At 42.1% G+C, this 20,886-nt stretch overlaps 1 protein-coding gene across 4 annotated transcripts in view; it reads left to right on the top strand.

The window, feature by feature from the left end:
* Positions 1–2,681: 2,681 nt before the first annotated feature.
* Positions 2,682–20,886, top strand: part of NECTIN3 (nectin cell adhesion molecule 3) — a 112,152-nt gene continuing 93,947 nt past the window's right edge. Inside the window, exon 1 of one of the 4 annotated variants that reach the window (XM_060198405.1) lies at positions 2,682–3,036. In XM_060198405.1, the coding sequence (XP_060054388.1) occupies positions 2,742–3,036 (295 nt within the window). In that variant the 5' untranslated portion in view covers positions 2,682–2,741. Of the gene's footprint in view, positions 3,037–3,746; positions 4,262–20,886 lie in introns of those variants that run through there. The other 3 variants (XM_060198406.1, XM_060198404.1, XM_007516334.3) reach the window with 3 other exon arrangements.

Genomic DNA, 20,886 nt, shown 5'->3' with positions numbered 1-20,886 from the left:
AAATATAAAAAATTTTAAAAAGTAGAAATATAAGATATCTTTTTTAAATTTATGGGGGGATTAAAAAGAAAATCTAAGATATCTTAGTCAATTTGTTTTTAGGAGACATCATGAGAGGTCATTGGTGCCCATTAAAAAGTAAGAACTTGGAGGTTCCCGGAAGATGGCAGACTGAGAAGCTGCTAGTGGCTTGAGCTCTTACCACATCTTCTGGAAACATGTAATTGATATGCAGACTCTCTCAAAAGCCTAGACCAAATAGATCAGAAGCAACCAATAGCACAGCTATATACAAGATACAGCAAACCCTAACAAAAGGACTTTTCAAAGTTAACCCAATTACCAAATAATGTGATGATAACATTAACTATCGATTGTCTTTTTGAACCCTAAGACAGCAGGAACCTCACATCTCCACTATAGAGCCTCTACTTTCCCGAGTCTTGGAACCCTTGGATAGGGCCCACTTTCCCGTATGCCTCTCCCAATCCATATCAAATAATATTGCATCTGCCGATCACAACCTAACCAACACAACGATTGCCACTTCAACATGCTTCACTTCAGACTGTGTCCAGAGACTTCACGTGTGGAATGACAACCCTTCAGCTTCATTACTCGGGTGAGACCTTTCCTTTCATAGTATACTCTAATTCCATCTCAGGTGGTTCACTTTCTAACAAAGTCCCAAAACCTAGATATACACCAGTTTCTGTGAGAGAGAGCAGATGTTCACACATATCCGTAAACTACTGCAAAATATATACCTGAAAGCAGAAGTACACTAGAGTTTGTAGTGAGTATCCCCCTAACACTTCCTCTCCACTATTCCAGGCTTTGGGTCCATGATTGCTCAACAACTTGTTTGGCTTTGTATGTTAACTCTCTTTTCAGTCACCAGGTTCCAGATGTCATCAGGATGCCGGCCAGGCTTCCCTGGACTGAAGACCCCACCAATGTGTCCTGGAGCTCTGCTTCCCCAGAGACCCACCCTACTAGGGAAAGAGAGAGGCAGACTGGGAGTATGGACCGAACAGTCAACGCCCATGTTCAGCGGGGAAGCAATTACAAAAGCCAGACCTTCTACCTTCTGCAACCCACAATGACCCTGGGTCCATGCTCCCAAAGGGATAGAGAATGGGAAAGCTATCAGGGGAGGGGGTGGGATATGGAGAATGGGTGGTGGGAATTGTGTGGAATTGTACCCCTCCTACCCTATGGTTTTGTTAATACTTTCTTAAATAAAAAATAAAAAAAAGTAAGAACTTGGATCTCACAGGGGAACCACCACACCTGTAATATTTGCATTTAACCTTTGTGTCTAGGTTCCTTCAGATGTCAAGTAGAAACAATAGTAATTGTTACCTTCCTAGTGAAGTACGACTGTGCTTTAACATCTCTGGCTAAAGACACTATATCAACACATCTTTATTATTAGGACATAACATGCTCTTCATTTAATGCTTATATAGCAAACATTGCATTTCTAGGGATCACTCTTCACTTTAGGACAGAGGAGAATATAACCACAACATGTCACTAATCCAATTTCTCAAAATATAGGGGAACATTTTTTAAAGCTCCAAACTATTCTGTTGAGGAGGACTAAACCTGTTAATCCCTCATGGTTTCTGTAGCAATTGCACAATGGACCCTATAAGAAGCCTTTGGCATCTTTTCAAATGTCGGCTTTTCAAATAAACTATTATTTTTCTCGAAACTGGAACCACCAGGGAAGGCTTGGGTGGGGAGGAGAGAATCAAATTGGCTAGTAATATTAAAATTTTGGTTAACATTTAATTGAGCACCCGCAATGTGTTGACGTGCTATCTAAACAGATAATTAGCTAGTTGCTGCACAGTGGGCTCTGCCTAAATTTAGAAGGGAAATTAGGTCTAGGGAACAAGAAAATAGGAAAAGAAAATTTCTTATGGGAAACGGTGGTGTCAGCACCGTGGAGGAATGTCACAATAGCAAAATTTCGTCAATTATGATCATCATCAGGGAGTCTCCTGGAACGACGCTGGGCAAGTGTATCATGAGTATAGCTGATGGAAAGGAGTGGCTGCAGGAGACAGACTTGTAGGGATGTCAGAGTCAGGCAGGCACTGAGAGAAAAGGAAGAAGAGGGTGGCGGTGGAGGAAAAGGGGTATTAAACAGAGCGCCTTGAGACAGGATAAAAGGCGGAAGTTACTAAGAGGTGGGCAGAGAATGGTGTGTAGGCTTAGAGGTGAGTAAAACATTGTAAGTCAGTAGGTGGAGGGTGGGAAGATCTGGTGATTGAAGGGCAGACGGCGTGATATTGGCGGTAGGCAGGCATTAGTGTAGCCGAGACTGGCGGCGGAAGCCTTATTGGACTTTTTTTTTTTTATTTTTTATTGGAGCACATTGTGACTTTCTGATAGCGATGGCAGGACCTCCGTAACTACAATAACGGTGACAGGGCTGAGGACGTGTGTTCTCTGCCTCCAGTTCCCTTCAGGAATGTTCACATTGTCCACCACCCCCGCAGAACTGCCGGTGACTGTGGCCCCAAGGTCAGGCCAGCAGGGCTGAGCGCGGCGGGGCGGGAGGGCGAGCGGAGCTGGCAGGGAGCGCAGCCATGGGGGCAAGGAGAGGAGGGTGAGGTGAGGAAGGGTCCTGATGGACCCCAGGCACTTTTCTCACCGGTCAGTGTTTAATACTTCCTAAGGTCGCTGTCCCGCGATCGGTTCAAAGGAAAACAGGCAATAACAATAAAATGACACGTGCGAGCATGCAAATGAATCAAAACCAAAGGAAACCACCACCGCACTGGAAGCTCTCCGATGATGATGGTGGTGGTGGGGCAATCAGTCAATCCCATGGCCTCCTGTTGCCAGTCCTCCGGCGCGGACAGCCCAGAGCCCAGCAGTTAAGAGAGAAACAAGAGAAGAAGCAAATCTTCTGGGGTCGCTCTCCTGGACCGGTTCCGCTGACCCTTTTACCAAGCCAGCCTCCCAGAGAAAAGAGCACGAAAAATGCCTGTGCAGCCGTGCCTGGCAGGCGAGCACGAAGTAGGACTGGGAAGGAGATTGTGTGTGTGTGTGGGGGGGTGGGTGGGCGGCGGGAATCGGAGCACAGCTGTCCCAGGAAGGAGAAAGTCTTTTCCTTTCATCCTCCTGCTTCCCCGGCGTGGAGATGACTACTCCATGCTGCGTCCGGCTTCCTAGACAGGAACCTCTCGGCTTGGGCAACGGAAGGGCAGCCCCAGCCCCAGCCCCTGCGTGCCTCTTGCTCCCCACCCCCACCGCGTCCCGGGTCCCGCCGGCCGGAGAGCGCCACCCGGGCGCAGCAAAGCGCGAGCACAACTGTCCCGCCGCCCTCCGCCTCCGTCTGCGGCGGCGGCGGGGCCGCGGTGGACCCGCGAGGGGCGGAGTGGGCGAGACCATTGGAAACTCTGGGAGGGGGGGAGACGAGGCCAGCTCGGGGGGGGGGGCGGGGCTAATAACCTGGTCCAGATTTTGCTGTCCTTTTAAAAGCTTACTTTGCGAGGAAACACGTTCTCAAAAGTGAAGAGATCTTTTTTTTTCTTGTTCTGGAAAGCGGGGAGGAGCGTGTGCAGGAGGGCGGGGTGGAGGAGACGCGGCTTGCGCCCTGGGATCGGACAGGAGGGGAGGGCGGGTGAGCGGCTGAGCCCCCGCCCGGCTCCGAAGGGTCGTCTTCCTCTCTCCCTCCCGCGCGGGCGGGTGGTGCGTTCCGAGTTCCCAGGAGTTCGAGGTGGGCGGGTGCCGGGGGGAGGGGAGGGGAGTGGCGGCGGCGGCGGCGGCGGGCGGCGGGCGGCTCCCGCCTCAGCCTGGGCAGTGGCGTCGGCGACAGCGGAGTCGAGGCCGCCTCGAGCTCTCGGCTGAGTGTCAGCCAGCGGCGACGGCTCAAGAACTGGGAGTTGGAGACACGCGCGTCGGACCTCCAGCCTCCGCCGCCGCCACCGCCTCGCCGCGGCCGCCGCTGCCACCGCCCAGAGCCTAAGGCGCCGGGGCTGAGGGAGCCGGGGGAGCCGGGGGAGCCGGGGGAGCCGGGGGAGCCGGGGGAGCCGGGGGGCGGGCGGTCAGGCGGGCCGGGGGGACGGGTGGGGAATGGCGCGGACCCCGGGGCCGGCTCCACTGTGTCCCGGAGGCAGCAAAGCACAACTTTCCTCCGCGTCTCCCCCTGGAGCCGGGCTCCTGCTGTCGCCCCCGACGCCGCCGCCGCCGCTGCTTCTGCTGCTGCTCTTCCCGCTGCTGCTCTTCTCCCGGCTATGTGGTAGGTGAATCGGGGGCCGGAGCGGCCGCGGGAGACGCGACCGGGGGCCGGGGAGGGGGTTGCAGGGTGTCCCGGGGATCCCGGCGCCTCGGCTGGGCCGGCGCGGGCCGCTTCCCGGGGCGGCGAGGCGGTTGTTTCGGGCGGTTGCCTGAGCGAGCGGGTGCCGCGGACTTTGGCTGAAAACTTTTCGCCGCGCCCCGGGGCGAGGCCGGGAGAAGGGCCGGGGCCGGGGCTGGCGAGTGCGGGGCGGGCCACCCCGTCCCTCTCCTCTCCTCTCCTCTCCTCTCCCCCGCGCCTGTGCGGTTCCCCGCGCCGTGGCCGGGGTCCGGGGTCGTGGGCCGGGCCGCCCCAGTGCTGGGCCCGGTTTCGCTCCGGGGACCGTTACTTCCTCGCTTATTCTCCGAGGAAGCCGAGAGCGCGGATATATGGACTGGTAGGGCTCAGAGTCCGGGGATGCACATTTACCACTTCCTCCCCTCGCGCCCAGCGGGACTTGAACTGGGATCCCAGATACTCTGAGGGACCAGAACCCTGCAGGGCGAAGGCTTCGGGGCCACCCTCCTCCCCTTCCATCCCGAGGAAGGCACCAGGTTCCCCACCCTGCAACATCCCCTACAGTCGGGTCTCTACGGTCCTCCAGCCCGTTCTGCCCTGGCAGCCCCTGGATGGCTTTCCAACGAGCCGAGCGCCGCGTCTCAGTTTGTGGGGTCCCTCTCCCTCTCCCTCTCCCTCTCCCTCTCCCTCTCCCTCTCCCTCTCCCTCTCCCTCTCCCTCTCCCCTTCTACTCCGCTCTGCCCCCCCCCCCCGTTTGTTAGTCCTGGGGAGTGGATTTTTTTTTAATGTGTTATCTGATGGCACGGACCATGTAATCACAACCCCCATACTTCTTCCGGGTGTCTGCCTGTCTCTCCTTACCCCCACCCCGGTGTCACAGTTTTCTTAACGCATGAAAGAGCTAGTCTTTTTGTAAGTTCTTTTCTCCTTGGGTACTGGAGACTTGGAAGTCTCCCCCCCACCCAGGATTGTGTGAAACTCTGCTTTGATGCAAGAGTAGGAGATGTAAACGATTGCGAATGACTGGTGATAGATTTGGGGGGAATTGAGGCGACCAGTCTTTGAGGCTTGACTGTCTTTTGGCGATATCCAAATACTGCAGGACTTTGTGCCTTTGAGGACTCTTGATGTAGGAAGTGGAGGAGTAAAACTTAGTCTTTTCCCAAAGATTGCTTTACAGAAGACATTTCAGTGCCTTACTGCCGGATTCCAGTGTTTTCTTGAAATTTTAAACCTGAAGTTGAGAAATGTGTGACTTCTTGAGTGGCATGTGATTAAAAAAAACAAAAAAGATAGAGGTGTGTCATAAGGTGGGATGGTTATGAAGGAAGGCAAGTTTTCAAGAGATTGGGTGCCCCTTATAGGCTGAGAATTTCCACTACCAGTTAGTTCACCATGTTTCAAGCAGTGCAATCAAAGTTTGTGATTTACAGTCTGACAAGTGGCATGATGTGTTATCTAATTTACATGTTTTCTGGAGGCTCACTCCCTAGATGTTTGGCTTTATCTTAATGCATTACCTTTTAAAATTGATGCCTGAGTCTGGATTGAATTTGCAAACTTTGATTTTTCTTTTTTTCATTAAGGAGGATTGTGGACCACACAGTTGGGTGGATCTCACAGTTGGGTGGGAGGAAGTTGGAAAGGTTATTAACAGTTTACTGTTCTGATTTAGATTGTGTTAAGAACTGAAAGAATATTACTTGACCTTCAGTAATGGCTTTTAGCTAGACAAAGCCTATGGAAAACTGAAGCTAGGTAGGTGATATGTATTGCTAATGCAAGGAAATAGAATTTAGGTAATAACTCAACAGTTAGTGCTGGTTACTTTTTGAAGGAACATTTTGGTTTTCACATGAAAGACTTAAAAAGTAATCTCTTCAATAGAATACTATTAAAATGCAAAAATATTCCTGAAGTATAGGCAGTGTACTATGATTTGAAGAGTCACCTCTGCTTGGAGTTGTAGAGACAAGACATTAGTTTTGTGTTACTGTGCAGTGTGTTCATTTAGAGAAGTTCCTTTTTTTTTTTTTTTTTTTTTGGCTTACAGTGCTGTAACACCTTAATTTGTGATCCCTTATAATGGAAAATTCCATCAACCTTTCTCTACTTTAGAATTCAGCCTGAGTAAAGCATCACTTTTGGGATCTAGGGGAATATGGAATCAGTCTTCATGCGATCTGTTAATCTGACATTCATAATGCTATATATAATTAGGGGCATATTAGCGTTTAACTGAGTAGTTTTAAGGTTGAAAATGTCTTCAGTCTTTAAAGAAATGATTGACTTCCTAATCAGAATACTTTACTGTTATGCAGATTTTTTTTCCAATTCGCTGTACTTTATTTGGCATGCTGCTTACATTTAGCATAACCTCCTAAGGTTCCAGGACTGGGGGGAATATAGGCTCTATAGTGGAGATGTGAGGTTCCTGCTGTCTTAGGATTCAAAAAGACACTGGATAGTTAATGTTATCATCACATTATTTGATAATTGGGTTAACTTTGTAAAGTCCTTTTGTTAGGGTTTGCTGTATAGTACCCAGTATCTTCTATATAGCTGTGCCATTGGTTGCTTCTGATCTACTTGGTCTAGGCTTTTGTGAGAGTCCGCCATATCGAATATACAGCCTATATATTAAAAAGACTCAGTCTGTGTTTTAAAAACTTCGAGACATACAATTAATTTTCCCCCTCATATTAATTAACTAGTGATTTATATGGCTACACTTTACTAGGAGGATCTTTCTTAAGCATAGGAATTGTACATTCTACTACTAACACTAAGTCACCTCCCTGACTTGATAAGAGTTCCTGTGAGGACTAAATGAAAATGATTGCATGGGATATAGTAAACATTCAAACATTTCCATTTACTCTATTGCACATTATAAGCCAACCAACCAGCTGAATATACTACCATGATGTCTTTGTTAATTGAGCTTTCAGTTGGGGGGAGATAACATAATGGTTATGCATAGTGCCCTAGGCTCCAAAATCCCAGGTTCAACCCCACACCCCCAATACCATCATAAGCCACAGTTGAGCTGTGCTCTGGTTTAAAAAAAAAAAAAAAGTTTGATTCATTAATTGAGCTTTCAAGTTACATAACTCTTTGCATTTTGCACTTTTCACTTTTATATGTAATTTATAGCCCAGTCAGTAATCTTTAAGTATTTGTTGAACTTAACAAATGACCGAGTTTTGGAATATAAGGTTCTGTGAAATTAGCTCAACTCTGTAATTGTATGTGAACCTAGTTAAATTCCTTTAGTGATATAGAATGCATTTCAAAACTTGGCAGTTCTGTAAGATCACTTAGAGTGTTAGTGAGTATATTGAAAATGTGGAATTGGAAAGGGGAGTCACAGATTTCTTGTGTTTTATCTACTTATGCTATCACTTTGGAGCTTATAATAAGTGTTGCCCATATGAAGCTTTCTGCATCTTAAACTCACATAATTAGTGAATAAAATTGTAAAAAGGCTTACACTTCCTCTCTTGCATTTATTTTACATCATCAAGAATAGGAATTGAAAATAAAAAAAAAACCTAACAATTATGAATGCGTATGCTTATACTCTCTTACTGTATTGTTACTTATGCTTGTATACTACATATTCCTGTGGTGACTTGGTAAAGTTGGTGTATATTTTATGTTTGCACAATTAAGGAATAAAAACTCATGCATAGCTCATTGTCTTTTATTTGAAAATTACTGTGATTATATGTTAAAAAAATAGGGAATCTTGACATTGTGTAATTTACCCCTTAAAAATTAGTAGATCATATTTTGCTATAGAATATTTTGTGACCTAGCAAAGTGCTCATAAAAATCGATGACAAAGAATATATTGTTTGGTGATACGGAAGGTGGCGCAATGGATAAAGTACTGAATTCTCAAGCATGAGGTCCTGAGTTCAACCCCTGGCAGCACATGTACCAGTGTGATGTCTGGTTCTTTCTCTCCTGTCATTCTCATAAATAAATAAATAAATAAATAAATAAATAAATAAATAAATCTGGTTCTTTCCTATCATTCTCATAAATAAATAAATAAAGTATACTGTTTGCAAAAGGTGTTGTATTTAATTAATAATAGCTGTGATTATGCCAATGCAGGATAAATCAAATAGCCCTTGAATTAGTACTGGAATGAGTACTAGAGAGGATTTCATTGTACCAAGTACTCATCTGAAAATTTAAGCACCATTGATTGATGTCAGTTTTTAGTGTCAGTTTTTAGTTATTTACATTTTTATCTCAAAAATTTTTAGAATCTTGACGTCATACTTTCCTGAGTAGTTTTTTTTATATTTATTTTATTTATTTATTCCCTTTTGTTGCCCTTGTTGTTTTATTGTTGTAGTTATTATTGCTGTTGTCGTTGTTGGATAGGACAGAGAGAAATGGAGAGAGGAGGGGAAGACAGAGAGGAGGAGAGAAAGATAGACACCTGCAGACCTGCTTCACCGCCTGTGAAGCGACTCCCCTGCAGGTGGGGAGCCGGGGTTCGAACCGGGATCCTTATGTCGGTCCTTGTGCTTTGCGCCACCTGCGCTTAACCCACTGCACTACAGCTCGACTCCCCCTGAGTAGTTTTTTAAAGATTTTATTTATTAGCAGAGAGAGAGGGAAGGTGAGGGAGGGAGAAAACACAAACCAGAGCATTCTGGCACATGGGATTCTAGGCCTCATGGTTCTAAAGTTCAGCGAACTATTCAATGCATCATCTTCCAGGCCCAAAACTCAAGATTTCTGTTTAGTAGATTCTGACATAGTTTATTTAAATAAACTTTATTATAAAATAAATTTCCTAAATGACTCACTATAGCAGTGCTCATGTACAATGTTGGTGAGCACTGCCTCCAATGAATCCAGATATTGCAAGTCGACATACTGCAAGTACTACTGTATAGCTGTTTTTGAAGGATATTGCATACTTGCGAATTCCACATCATCTCATGCAGCATTTAGAGAAATTGTTTTTCTTATAATGCTAGTGGCTGACTGCTGAACATTCACTTTACTAGAAATTACCTATTTCTAGTTGTTGTTGTACTATTTCTATTAGTTGTTGGTTCCTCATACTTGAGAGTCCAATTCCTTTTTTAAAAAATATTTATTTATTATCGGATAAAGACAAATTGAGAGAGAAGAGTGGGAGATAGAGAGAGGGAGGGAGACAGAGAAGCACCTGTAGACCTGCTTCACCACTTGTAAAGGTTTCCCCCTGCAGGTGGGGAGCAGGGGCTTGAACCTAGGTCCTGGCACATTGTAATATGTATGCTCAACCAGGTGCGCCACACCAAGAGTCCATTTCCTTACTCATTGTACCACCTCCTGTGCCATAAGAAATAACATTTTGGGAGTGGGGCAGTAACACAGTGGGTTAAGCGCAGGTGGCGCAAAGCAGAAGGACTGGTGTAAGGATCCTGATTTGAGCCCCCGGCTCCCCACCTGCAGGGGAGTCACTTCACAGGCAGTGAAGCAGCTCTGCGGGTGTATATCTTTCTCTCCCCATCTCTGTCCTCCTCTCTCCATTTCTCTCTCTCCTATCCAACAGCAACAACATCAATAACAACAGTAATAACTACAACAATAAAACAAGGGCAACAAAAGGGAATAAATAAGTAAATATTTAACAAATTAAAAAAAATAACAAGGAAGGAGATCTGTCAATCACTTCTAAGCTAGCCAGGGAGAGCAAAAGTAGGCTTTGTAGGTGATATCAAGTAATTACTAATCAATATTTTTCAGATCAGTATTTGAGGACCAGCAGTAGTAGATAGAAATTTTCCGAAAGTTGTGGGGGAGTAGAACCTGGCAGATGGGGCATTTGTATTTTTAGCTTCAGATAAGTTATTTATTACCGTGTTTTAATTTAAGTTCTGTACTATTTTGCTCAGAGTTGTATCTCCATGTGCTTAGCATGTAATAGACACTGTGGTTTCTTTGCTTTAAGGGTTGAGTAGCTAAAACAAGTTTATTCTTAATCAGCACTACTCAGCAAAAATATATGTGAGTTACAGACATATTTTAAGTTTTTCTTATGCCGCATTAAGCATTAGTTAGCACTGGGGAGTAGTTTAGCCTGCTGTAGCCCAGGTTATCCTCTCACCAACACATTTAAAAAACAGAAAAACTTTGGGGAGTTCATTCAGCTTATTACAGAACCAGTTTGCATGCCTGATGCCCCAGAAACTAGAGGTTCAATCCCAGGCGTCACCAAAGCCAGAGCGGAGCAATGCTCTGGTCTCACCCTCCTCACATATCAAAGTTCGGGAGTTGGGTGGTAGCGCAGCGGGTTAAGCGCAGGTAATGTCTCTGGAAATAGGTTATGCCATTTTCATTCCTTACTCATAAGGCCTAAACTGCTATTACTTTTACTTCCTATAAGTGAGGTACCCACTTTTAGTTGAATTTTCTCTGAAGCTTTCTCTAGGCATTTCTTAAATTAAAAATGATCTTTTCTTAAATTTACTCTTCATATTCGTTATAAAATATTTTATTATATTTTGTGATATTCTTAAATTTACTCTTCATATTCATTATAAAGTATTTTATTATATTTTGTGAGTATGTCCTTTGCAGTCAAGTCCTTCACACTTTATCATAGAATGTCTCACAGAATAAACGTTATTAAAATTTTTTATTATCTTTAATTTATTTATTGGATAGAGAGAGCCAGAAACTGAGAGGGTGATAAAAAAAGTAGAGAGACAGAGAGACACCTGCAGACCTGTTTCACCATTTGTGAAGCCTTCCCCTGCAAGTGGGGACCTGGGGCTTGAACCTGGGTCCTTATTCATTGTAACATATGCGTTCAACCAGGTGAGGCACCACTGGGCCCCATAAACGCTATTTTTAAAACTAACATTTTTCCCCTTCATTAATTATTGCTTAAGGATTTGGCCAAATTTGCAATACCATAAAATTGTATCAAGAGAATACTTGAGGGCCTAGGACTTTGGCTCCACTATATATTATATATCTTGCATTGTGAGGCTTTTGGGTTTGGTCCAGAGAAAAACAAAAACAAATAGAATAGTATAAATGGTAGAGTAGTGCTCTGGTCTTTGTCTCTTTTTCACAAAAAGAAAATAAGAGAAGAACACTTGGGTATGACTTCATTTTCCACTTTTAAAATACAATAACTCCATTATATAAGAGTAAACTTTTGAATTTGTTTCCTATCTGATATTAGAGATCTTTCAGATCCTTAGTCCCTGGGTGACAGTGGTTGGTGGCCATCTTATTCTGTACTTAACAAGGTGATATGCAGTCATTAACAGGGAATGGATACAGATTCTATTTTTTCATACAGTTTACAGCAGTGTTTACTGAAGTGTTTCAGTGGAACAGAACTGTTCCACTCCTCTGAAATAGTATGGTTTTGGAAGAAAGTAGGGTGACTCAGTGAATTTGGAAATGGGAAAATTTCCCTCATGGAAATTAACAATGTGCACTAGTTTACTAATTACAATTTTTAAGTAAAATATCTTGTTATACAAACTGATGAAATTTATCTGTGTGATTTGTTATAATACAGAAGCTGAGAAGTTAATGTGCAGCATACACTATAGGAAATAGATCCTACTAGGTAGATTTGTACACTTGATAAGGTATTTCTGTTTGACATTTTGTCTGCACTTTACATCCAAGATAGGAAAAAATCTAAATAAATACATTTACACATGTATAAATTATGCCTGATCTTTGCTTAATCAACTTGAAAGTGTTGATTTTTTTTTTTTAAGATTAATTTTTAATGGGCGGGGGGAGGACAGGAGCATCACTCTGGTACATATGATGTGGTGATGCCAGGGATCAAACTTCAGATCTCATGCTTTTATGCCCAAGATTCTAGCCCCTGTGCAGTTTCAATACCCTCCACTTTCCCCCAAACCTCCCACAAGAGTGATAGATTTTAATGAGGCTACTTGGTGAGAGTGTATTTGTTTTTCTTTGTTCTAAACCCTCCCCCCCCCCGAAATTCTAAAAGTAAAATAAATAAAGTTCTGGGTTTGGAAAAATACCTCATTTGCTTTGCCCTTTGTGCACCCTGGTTCTAGCCTAGCTCCCTCCACGTTGAAGACTGCTTCCATGCTGTAGTTCACTTGCTCCCCCTCATCTTTGTTTCTCTATCTGGGAGGAAAAAACAAACAAACAAAAAAAACAGCCAGCCTGGAATAGTGAATAGTGAAGCTTGGAATGTCAAAAACAAATCCATTTTGAACCTGAGATGTTTAAGGAAAATAGACTTATGCTGCCTAATATTTACTCCCAGGTAGACAATAGTTTCATTGCCTTCTGTGCTACATACCTTACTTTGTATATAATATACCTTGCTCTGGATTTGAGTTGTAAGAATAAAGTGGGTAAATTTATATATCTTATTTTATAATGGGAATATCCCAGTGCTATTATTGGGAAGGAAATAAAACCAGGAGGCAGATATAAAAATAAGTCTACCCATAGAAGTTTCCCAACATACATTTGAATGTGTTTCTGCATCTTATAATGGCTTCAAAAGTTTGAGGAAAAGTGAAATATTAATGAAATGTTAGTAATTTGTGATAGACTATTTTCATGTGTAACTATTTCAGAACATTATTAGAAGAGTTTAGACCATTGTTTTTGAAAATTATTCATGTGATTTCCAGTTTAATTATTGCTTCACAAGTGTCCTGTCATGTACTCTATACTTCCTTCTAATTTGATTTAAAGTAGACATAATCATTTCATGGTCATGGATCCAACTTAGTGGGTCTATAGTAAGAAATAACTTTGAACATTTTCTTTTTTTTTTTTTAAATATTTATTTTATTTATTTATTCCCTTTTGTTGCCCCTGTTGTTTTATTGTTGTAGTTATTATTGTTGTTGACGTTGTTGGATAGGACAGAGAGAAATGGAGAGAAGAGGGGAAGACAGAGAGGAGGAGAGAAAGATAGACGTCTGCAGACCTGCTTCACCGCCTGTGAAGCGACTCCCCTGCAGGTGGGGAGCCGGGGTTCGAACCGGGATCCTTATGCCGGTCCTTGTGCTTTGCGCTGAACATTTTCTTAGTGATCCCCTACTAAAATTTGAATGCAAAGTTAAAAAAAATCTCAATTTCACTTTTTTTTTTAGTGAAGATAATTCAAGAAAAGATACGCAGCTAACGGTTCTACCCTCATTAAGAACACGAACTTCATAGCATTTTTCACTAAATCATGCATGTTAGTGGATTTAGGAACTGCTGGGAAATTGTGCCGATGCAGTCACATCTGCCATGTTGTCCCCTCAGGCTACTGCTAGTTCCCACGAGAGTTGGGACATTCTCAGAGTGCCTGTTCAGCCATGTTGTGCCCTCAGGGCATTGTCTATATCCCCGCGATATTTGGAGTGCTTTGGTTGCTCCTCCCCCCTCCCATTCTCATGAGAGTTATTATCCTATCCTGGAGTGCTATGGTTACTCCTCCCCCTTCCCATTCTCGCCAAAGCTACTCCTATAAAAACCCTTCTTCTTCCGCACCTCGTTCTCTTGCCAGCGCTTCACTCCAGTGTTCAGACGCAGGAAAGGTTACTGTGTGAGGCGGCCATTTTCGCTACCTCCACGTGGCCCAACCTGCCTCTCTAGCACCCAGCTCTGAGGTGCCAGCACAAATAAAGATTTGTGTTTCCTCTTCACTCCAGATCTCCTCTCTCTCGTCTCCGCGGCCCACGTATGACAACAGGTATTGGATTTTGTCAAAGGCTTTCTCTTCATCTATTGAGATAATCATGTGGTTTTTGGCTTTGCTTTTATTGGTGTGGTGGATGACATTGATTGACTTATGGATGTTGAACCCGCCTTGCATTCCTGGGATAAATCCCACTTGGTCGTGATGAACAATCTTTTTGATGTGCTGTTGTATCCGGTTGGCCAAGATCTTGTATAATATTTTGAGATCTATGTTCATCAGAGATATTGGTCTGTAGTTTTCCTTTTTTGTTGTGTCCCTGTTCGGGCGCCATTACGTCGGGCTGAGCTTCACTGATGGGAGACAGACGACCCGGGACTCATGGTTGGGTTGTACACAGTATCTCTTTATTCATGCATGATGCAGCACAATCTAAGCCGAGCTAGACTAAAACTAACTACTACAACCAACTAAAAGGAACAATGCTGTCCTTATATACTTTCCAAGTAGGGTGTGAACAGGATGTGACGTAGAGAGGGTGGAGAGAAAAGCTACTGGTGAAAATCAGGGTGTGACAAGGAGAGGGGGCAGAGCAGGCGAGAATTCTACCACTGAACCACCAATGCCCTGGAGCCAGGAGGGTGGTGCTTTATGTAAATGTAAAAGTGATTTATGTAAATAGACCACAGCTTTGAGTGGGATCAAACCAATCCCTATACAGGCATACCAGTGCTTGGTTAAGCAGAAGCCAGGGGGAGCTGGCATACTACCCAACAAGGAACTACTCAAGTCTCTGGTATGCTAAATTTAAAAGAGGCAATAATCACCAACAAAATCCTTGAGAGGCAAATAGACAATAGTTTCATTGAATGCCCATGTTTTTTAGTAGTTTCCCAATTCCTATAAACATTTCTATCATTAGAAACAGAATTATTTACAGTTTTACTTGCCTAGTTCATATTGAAACCAGAATGAACTTTGTATATATATTTTAAATATTCATTATTTATTCCCTTTTGTTGCCCTTGCTGTTTTATTATTGTAGTTATGATTGATGTTGTTGTTGTTGGATAGGACAGAGAGAAATGGAGAGAGGAGGGAAAGAGAGGGAGAGAGAAAGATAGACACCTGCAGACCTGCTTCACCGCTTGTGAAGCGACTCCCCTGCAGGTGGGGAGCTGGGGGCTCGAACCGGGATCCTTATGCTGGTCCTTGCGCTTTGCACCACCTGCACTTAACCCACTGCGCTACAACCCGACTCCTGAACTTTGATATTAATCACAGTAAAGATAGTTCTCTTCCTAGTTGTAACTTTCTGTTTGTAGTATACTTTTTAAAACTACTATAGCCTTTATAGTTAAATGGTCTTGAATAACAAAAAGAAGGCATATCAAGATCAAACTGAGCAGTATGAAATAAGATTGTCTAGACAGCAGAAATTCTTTTCTGTATTTAAGATAAATTACTTTTATACTTTCAGTGATGAAACATTTTCAGCTTTTAGATTTGTCAGTCAACAGTTAATGGTGACTGTTTTTGAAGCCACACATTGCCTGTCAAACTTATTTTTCTGTATAAAGGAATTTTGTATTGGATATTGATACATTTTTTTATTCCATTGTCAAGGGGACTTCCCTCTGAGCTGACTTTTTCAGACACAGAGAGAAAGGAAAAGATTATTGAATCTTCCTCCTTTGTGTGTTTGTGTGTGTGGTGGGAGGTGGTACAATTTTGTTATATTTATAATTTGATAGTGAAAATGTTTAAATATATAAGTATTTGGTGAAACTATGTATGGCATGCCAAAAAAATTTCTTCTAACAGCTTTAAGGACAGCATTTGCTAAAATGCAAAAACAAATCTGAAGTTCTTGAGAATGTGCATGTGTAGATTTCTCTGAGAATTCTGCTGTTGCTTTGCTGCCCTCTACAGTCATCTAGTCATGGTCTTTGATATCCCATCAGATAATCAAAATACTTTCTAGATCTCTTAGTTTTAAATTTCAGGGGTGGGTAAATATATTAAAATATGTGGCACTTAGTTCTAATAATTGGTCAATACCTATAGTGCAAAAAATAAAGAGCTTAAGAAATTGGAGGGAAGAGAGTGACTAGGTTGTTTAACATCAATCAGGAAACAGTTGAGATGGCACCAACTAAGTGCTAGACAGTACTGAATTTACCAAAGAGGAATAAAACGAGGTGGAACACTTGTAATAATAACATGCCAAGTTGTATGATACAGCCTTAAAAAAAAAATTAAGACTGGGAAAAGTTCAGAAAACTAACTAGAGGAGATGAAGCTTTGGAGCTGTGTCTTCAAGAATAAATTTGATTTCAGACAGGTAAGATGGGGTTATTTCAAATGAGGATAATATTAAAATATAAAGTGTCTGTTACACTGAAAGGACTTTACTATATACCCTTTGAGTATACTTTAAGGATGTATACAGTTGTTAGATTTACAGTTTGTGTGTTAATTAGTTTGTGTCTGTTTTAGATTCATTTCTTTGCTTGTTTTATCCCTGTATAATTGGCTAAATATTAGTTGTTTGCAGCACTATGTAGTGAAAGTTATATGAAATCAATATTAAAATACAGTATAGTGCTTCACAAATATAACTGATAATAATGTAAGAAAAATGAATTGTCTTAGGTTACAGATATAAGGTATTGTGGGTTTATAGAAAGATGAGTTTAGCTGGGAATAGAGTAAGACAATGTTGAGGAACTCATTTTGTAGCTGAACCACGCAAGAAAAGTTGTGAGGGGAGATAAGTGGAAAAGAGGGCATTCCAGCTTGGAAATACCATTGGACTGAGAACACTGTGGGAGGAATTAATGTTTTACTGTGACTCAGACATGAACTTTGCAGAGGGAAAGCATAGGTTTTGAATACTTTGCTGAGATTAGACTTTGGGTATTAAAGAGGAACCTTGGAAGGCAGCTAAGGAACTGAATTTGTGATTTGAAAATACTGCATTCCTCTAATTACATTGTAAAAGGTTAATATTGTCAAGACAAGCAAAAGGCAAAACCATTGTAATATTACATTTGAAGAGAGTAATGTGGAGATAACTGGCATTTGGCAAATCATTTTTATGGAAATAAATGGCTTTTTGGTAGAGGTCTGGATCTGAGAAGTAAATTACATGGTGTTTGAGTGTCAATGTAGATCATTAAAGAAGAGTTGAATGTGACTTTAGGCTTCCTTCTTGAATGACTGAAAAAGAATGGCAGAAGGATTGATTAAAAATCCTATGACAACAAGGTCTGGCTTGGGTAGTGGCTCTGCCTGTGGACTCGGAGACAAGAGTTTCCAGGTTCAAATCCTGTACTTCCCAGAAGCTGGTGATTCGCTAGGGTAAAAAAAAAAAAATCCTATGACTTTTGAGAAGTGTTTTAATTGCACTGGCTCTGGGATATATACAGCTGGAAATTTGTTATGACTTGGTTGGGAATAGAATGTGAAATTGGGGACCATCAGGTCCTTGTATTAATCTACTACACCCATTTAAAATGCATAAATCATTTAGTTTATTCTGTTGTGTATAGCTATCACCACATTCAATTTTAGAATATTTTTATTACCATCTGCTTTCCCCCAAGTACTTATTTTCCCATTTTCTCTTATTCTTCTCAATGCTAAGTTAATACTAATTTGCTTTGTGTCTTTATATAACCAATTTTGTGTATTTCATATACATGAAAGTGATAGTGTCAATGTTGCAAAATATGTAGTATTTTAAATCTCATTTATTTGATTTAGCATAATGGCTCATCCATATTGTACATAACATACAATATTTTATTGCCAAATATTTCACTGGATAAATCACATTTTCTTTACTTAATAGATAACATGTTTAGATTACTTTCATTTGGGGCTATTATAAGTAATGCTGTATCAACACTCAAGTATAGATTTTTGAGTATTTATTTGGCAGTGGTATTTCTGAGCTTTGTGGCAAATAAAATCCATTGACAAAGTACTCATTTGTTTTCTAAAGTAACTACATACTAACACATTCCTGCCAGTATTGTTGAAAGGCTTTCTTACTTCCTTAGAATGGATTATCTGACTTTGTTTTGATGTCAAGATTTGAACCCCAGGTCTCACACCTACAAAGCCTGCACTCTGCTGTTGCACTACATTCTTGACCTGTACTTTTTAATTTTTATTTTATTTGTTAAATGTTAATAGGGAGGAGGGGAAAAAAGTGAGGAGATATCAACCAGAGCACTGCTTGGTAATCCACTGTGCTCTTATTTGTTCTGAGAGATTGAAACGAGTGCCATGCCACCTCCTGGACCCTGTCTGACTTGATTGGTGTAGATTGGTGTGAGGTAATGTGTCATTTTGCTGTTACCTACTGACTTTTAGATGGAGAAAGAGACACCACACCACCAGTGCCCCTCCCCCCCCCAGGTTGTAGTACTTTTATTTGTCATACTGGGGACTTGAAACTTGGCTTGCCAGCATGGCAGAGCAGGCATCTTCTCAGTGTATATAAGACTCATCATATCTACTATCAACGTTCCAGTACTATTACAACGGAAGCCTACTTATCCTCTCCGCTTTCCCGTCTCATTTCCGCCATAGTTTTCACAATTTCAGTTATTTTTCCAAGTTTTTTTTGTTTGTTTGTTTATGTGAGGTCAATTTGTATTTTTCTTTTTTTAAAATTTATTTTCCCTTTTGTTGCCCCCTTTTTTTTTATTGTTGTAGTTATTACTGATGTCGTTGTTGTTGGATAGGACAGAGAGAAATGAAGAGAGGAGAGAAAGACAGAAACCTGCAGACCTGTTTCACCGCCTGTGAAGCGACTCCCCTGCAGGTAGGGAGCCTGGGCTCGAACTGGGATCCTTACACTGGTCCTTGTGCTAAGCACACGTGCGCTTAACCCGCTGCACTACTGCCAGACTCCCTGTATTTTTCATTTATTTCACTTAACAAAATCATTATGAGCTCCACCCACCCACCTCCTGTCGGAGCACTGCTAAAATCTGGCTTCTGATGGTACTGGGGCCTGAACTTAGAACCTTTAGTATCTCAGACATGAAGGTCTTTCTGCATAAACACTATGCTATCTAACTGGTCTTGAGTTGTACCTATTTTACCCCAGAACTCATTCTTTTTTTATTGAATATATATCCCCAGCTATTTTACCCAGTCATCTGTTGATACACATTGTGTTGACTCCATGTTTTGGCTGTTGTGAGTGATGTTGCTGTGAACATATATATATATATATATATATTTTTTTTTTTTTGGAGAAGTTCTAAGTTCATTTCTTTGCAGTTCTCTTTGCAGATCCTGACTCATTAATTGTGCTATTGTACTAGAATTAGATCTGGAGAATTTGAACCCACTTTTTCTAGTATAGATCCTTCCTTTCCTAGATGAGGAATCTAAGACTCATTATAGTTAAAGTTTTGAGAAGCTTCCTTCCAGCAAGTGGGAACCAGGGACTTGGAATCTGGATTCTTATGCATGGTACTGTGTACACTCTAGTGGGTATGCCACTGTCTAGCCCCTTATGGCTGAATTTTAAAAGAAAAGTACTTCTGATTTGGCCTTGTGAAAGCAACCACTGGTGGGACATACATTCTATAAGTCATAGAAGATTTTTTCATAACAACATTAAATGTTTTCTTATTTACTTTTTACCAGTGCTCTGCTCAGCTCTGACTGATGGTGGATCTGGGGATTGAACCTAGGACTTCAGGCATGATTTTTTTTTTGCATAACTATTATGCTATCATTCTAGCCCAGATACTAGTTTTTAAGTTGATAATTTTGTGTTGACCACTAAAGATGCTTTAGTGTGACCTTTGTCAGAAAGAAATGTTCCTGTCCATTCCTTAAGCAAATAAAAGTGAAAATAACCTGGGGCCAGGGAGGTCGCACACCTGCTTAAGTGCTCACATTAAAGTGTGCAAGAACCCAGATTCAAGCCCCTGGTCCCTACCTGTAGGGGGAAAGCTTCATGAGTAGTGAAGCAGGGCTGCAGGTGTCTCTCTGTCTCTCTCCCTTTCTATCTCCTCCCCTCTCAATTTCTGTCTCTGTCTAATAAATAGAAATATTAAAATAAAAATGTATTAAAAGTGAAAACAACCTTATGATTCTGCAGTACCACTCCTTGTTGTCTATCCAAGGAACATGAAAACACTTATTTGAGAAGATACAAGTATTCATCTTTTAAAACATGTATTTATTTATTGGATATAGACAAATTGAGAGGGAAGGGGAAGAGGGAGAATGGGAGACTCCTGCAGCACTACTTCATTAACAAAGTTTTTTTCCTGCAGGTGTGGACCAGGGGCTTGAACCTAGGTTCTTGAGCATGTGTGTGTTCAGCCAGATGTATCACCTCCCAGCTTGTCCCCAATATATGTGTTCTTATGTTTATATCTATACTATTCACAATGCCCAAGCCTAGAATCAATCTAAACATCTTTTACTGAATTACTAGATAAAGAAGTTATGAGGGAGTTGGGCGGTAGCACAGCGGGTTAAATGCACATGGCGCAAAGTGCAAGCACCAGCATAAGGATCCCAGTTCAAGCTCCAGGCTCCCCACCTGCAGGGGAGTCGCTTCACAGGCGGTGAAGCAGGTCTGCAGGTGTCTGTCTTTCTCTCCCCCTCTCTGTCTTCCCCTGCAGGGGAGTCGCTTCACAAGCGGTGAAGCAGGTCTGCAGGTGTCTATCTTTCTCTCCCCCTCTGTCTTCCCCTCCTCTCTCCATTTCTCTGTCCTATCCAACAATGAAGACATCAGTAACAACAATATTAACTACAACAATAAAAAAAAAAGAAGTTATGAGTGGGTTGGTGAATTAGCTCAGATGGATAGTCTGTTGCTTTGTCTTGTGACGCAGGTTCAATTCCAGCCACCACTACA

This window comes from Erinaceus europaeus, chromosome 9 (assembly GCF_950295315.1).
Source record: "Erinaceus europaeus chromosome 9, mEriEur2.1, whole genome shotgun sequence".
Taxonomy (NCBI): Eukaryota; Metazoa; Chordata; class Mammalia; order Eulipotyphla; family Erinaceidae; genus Erinaceus; species Erinaceus europaeus.
Note: the sequence above shows the minus strand (reverse complement) of the source record. Positions and strands in the feature narration are given on the sequence as shown.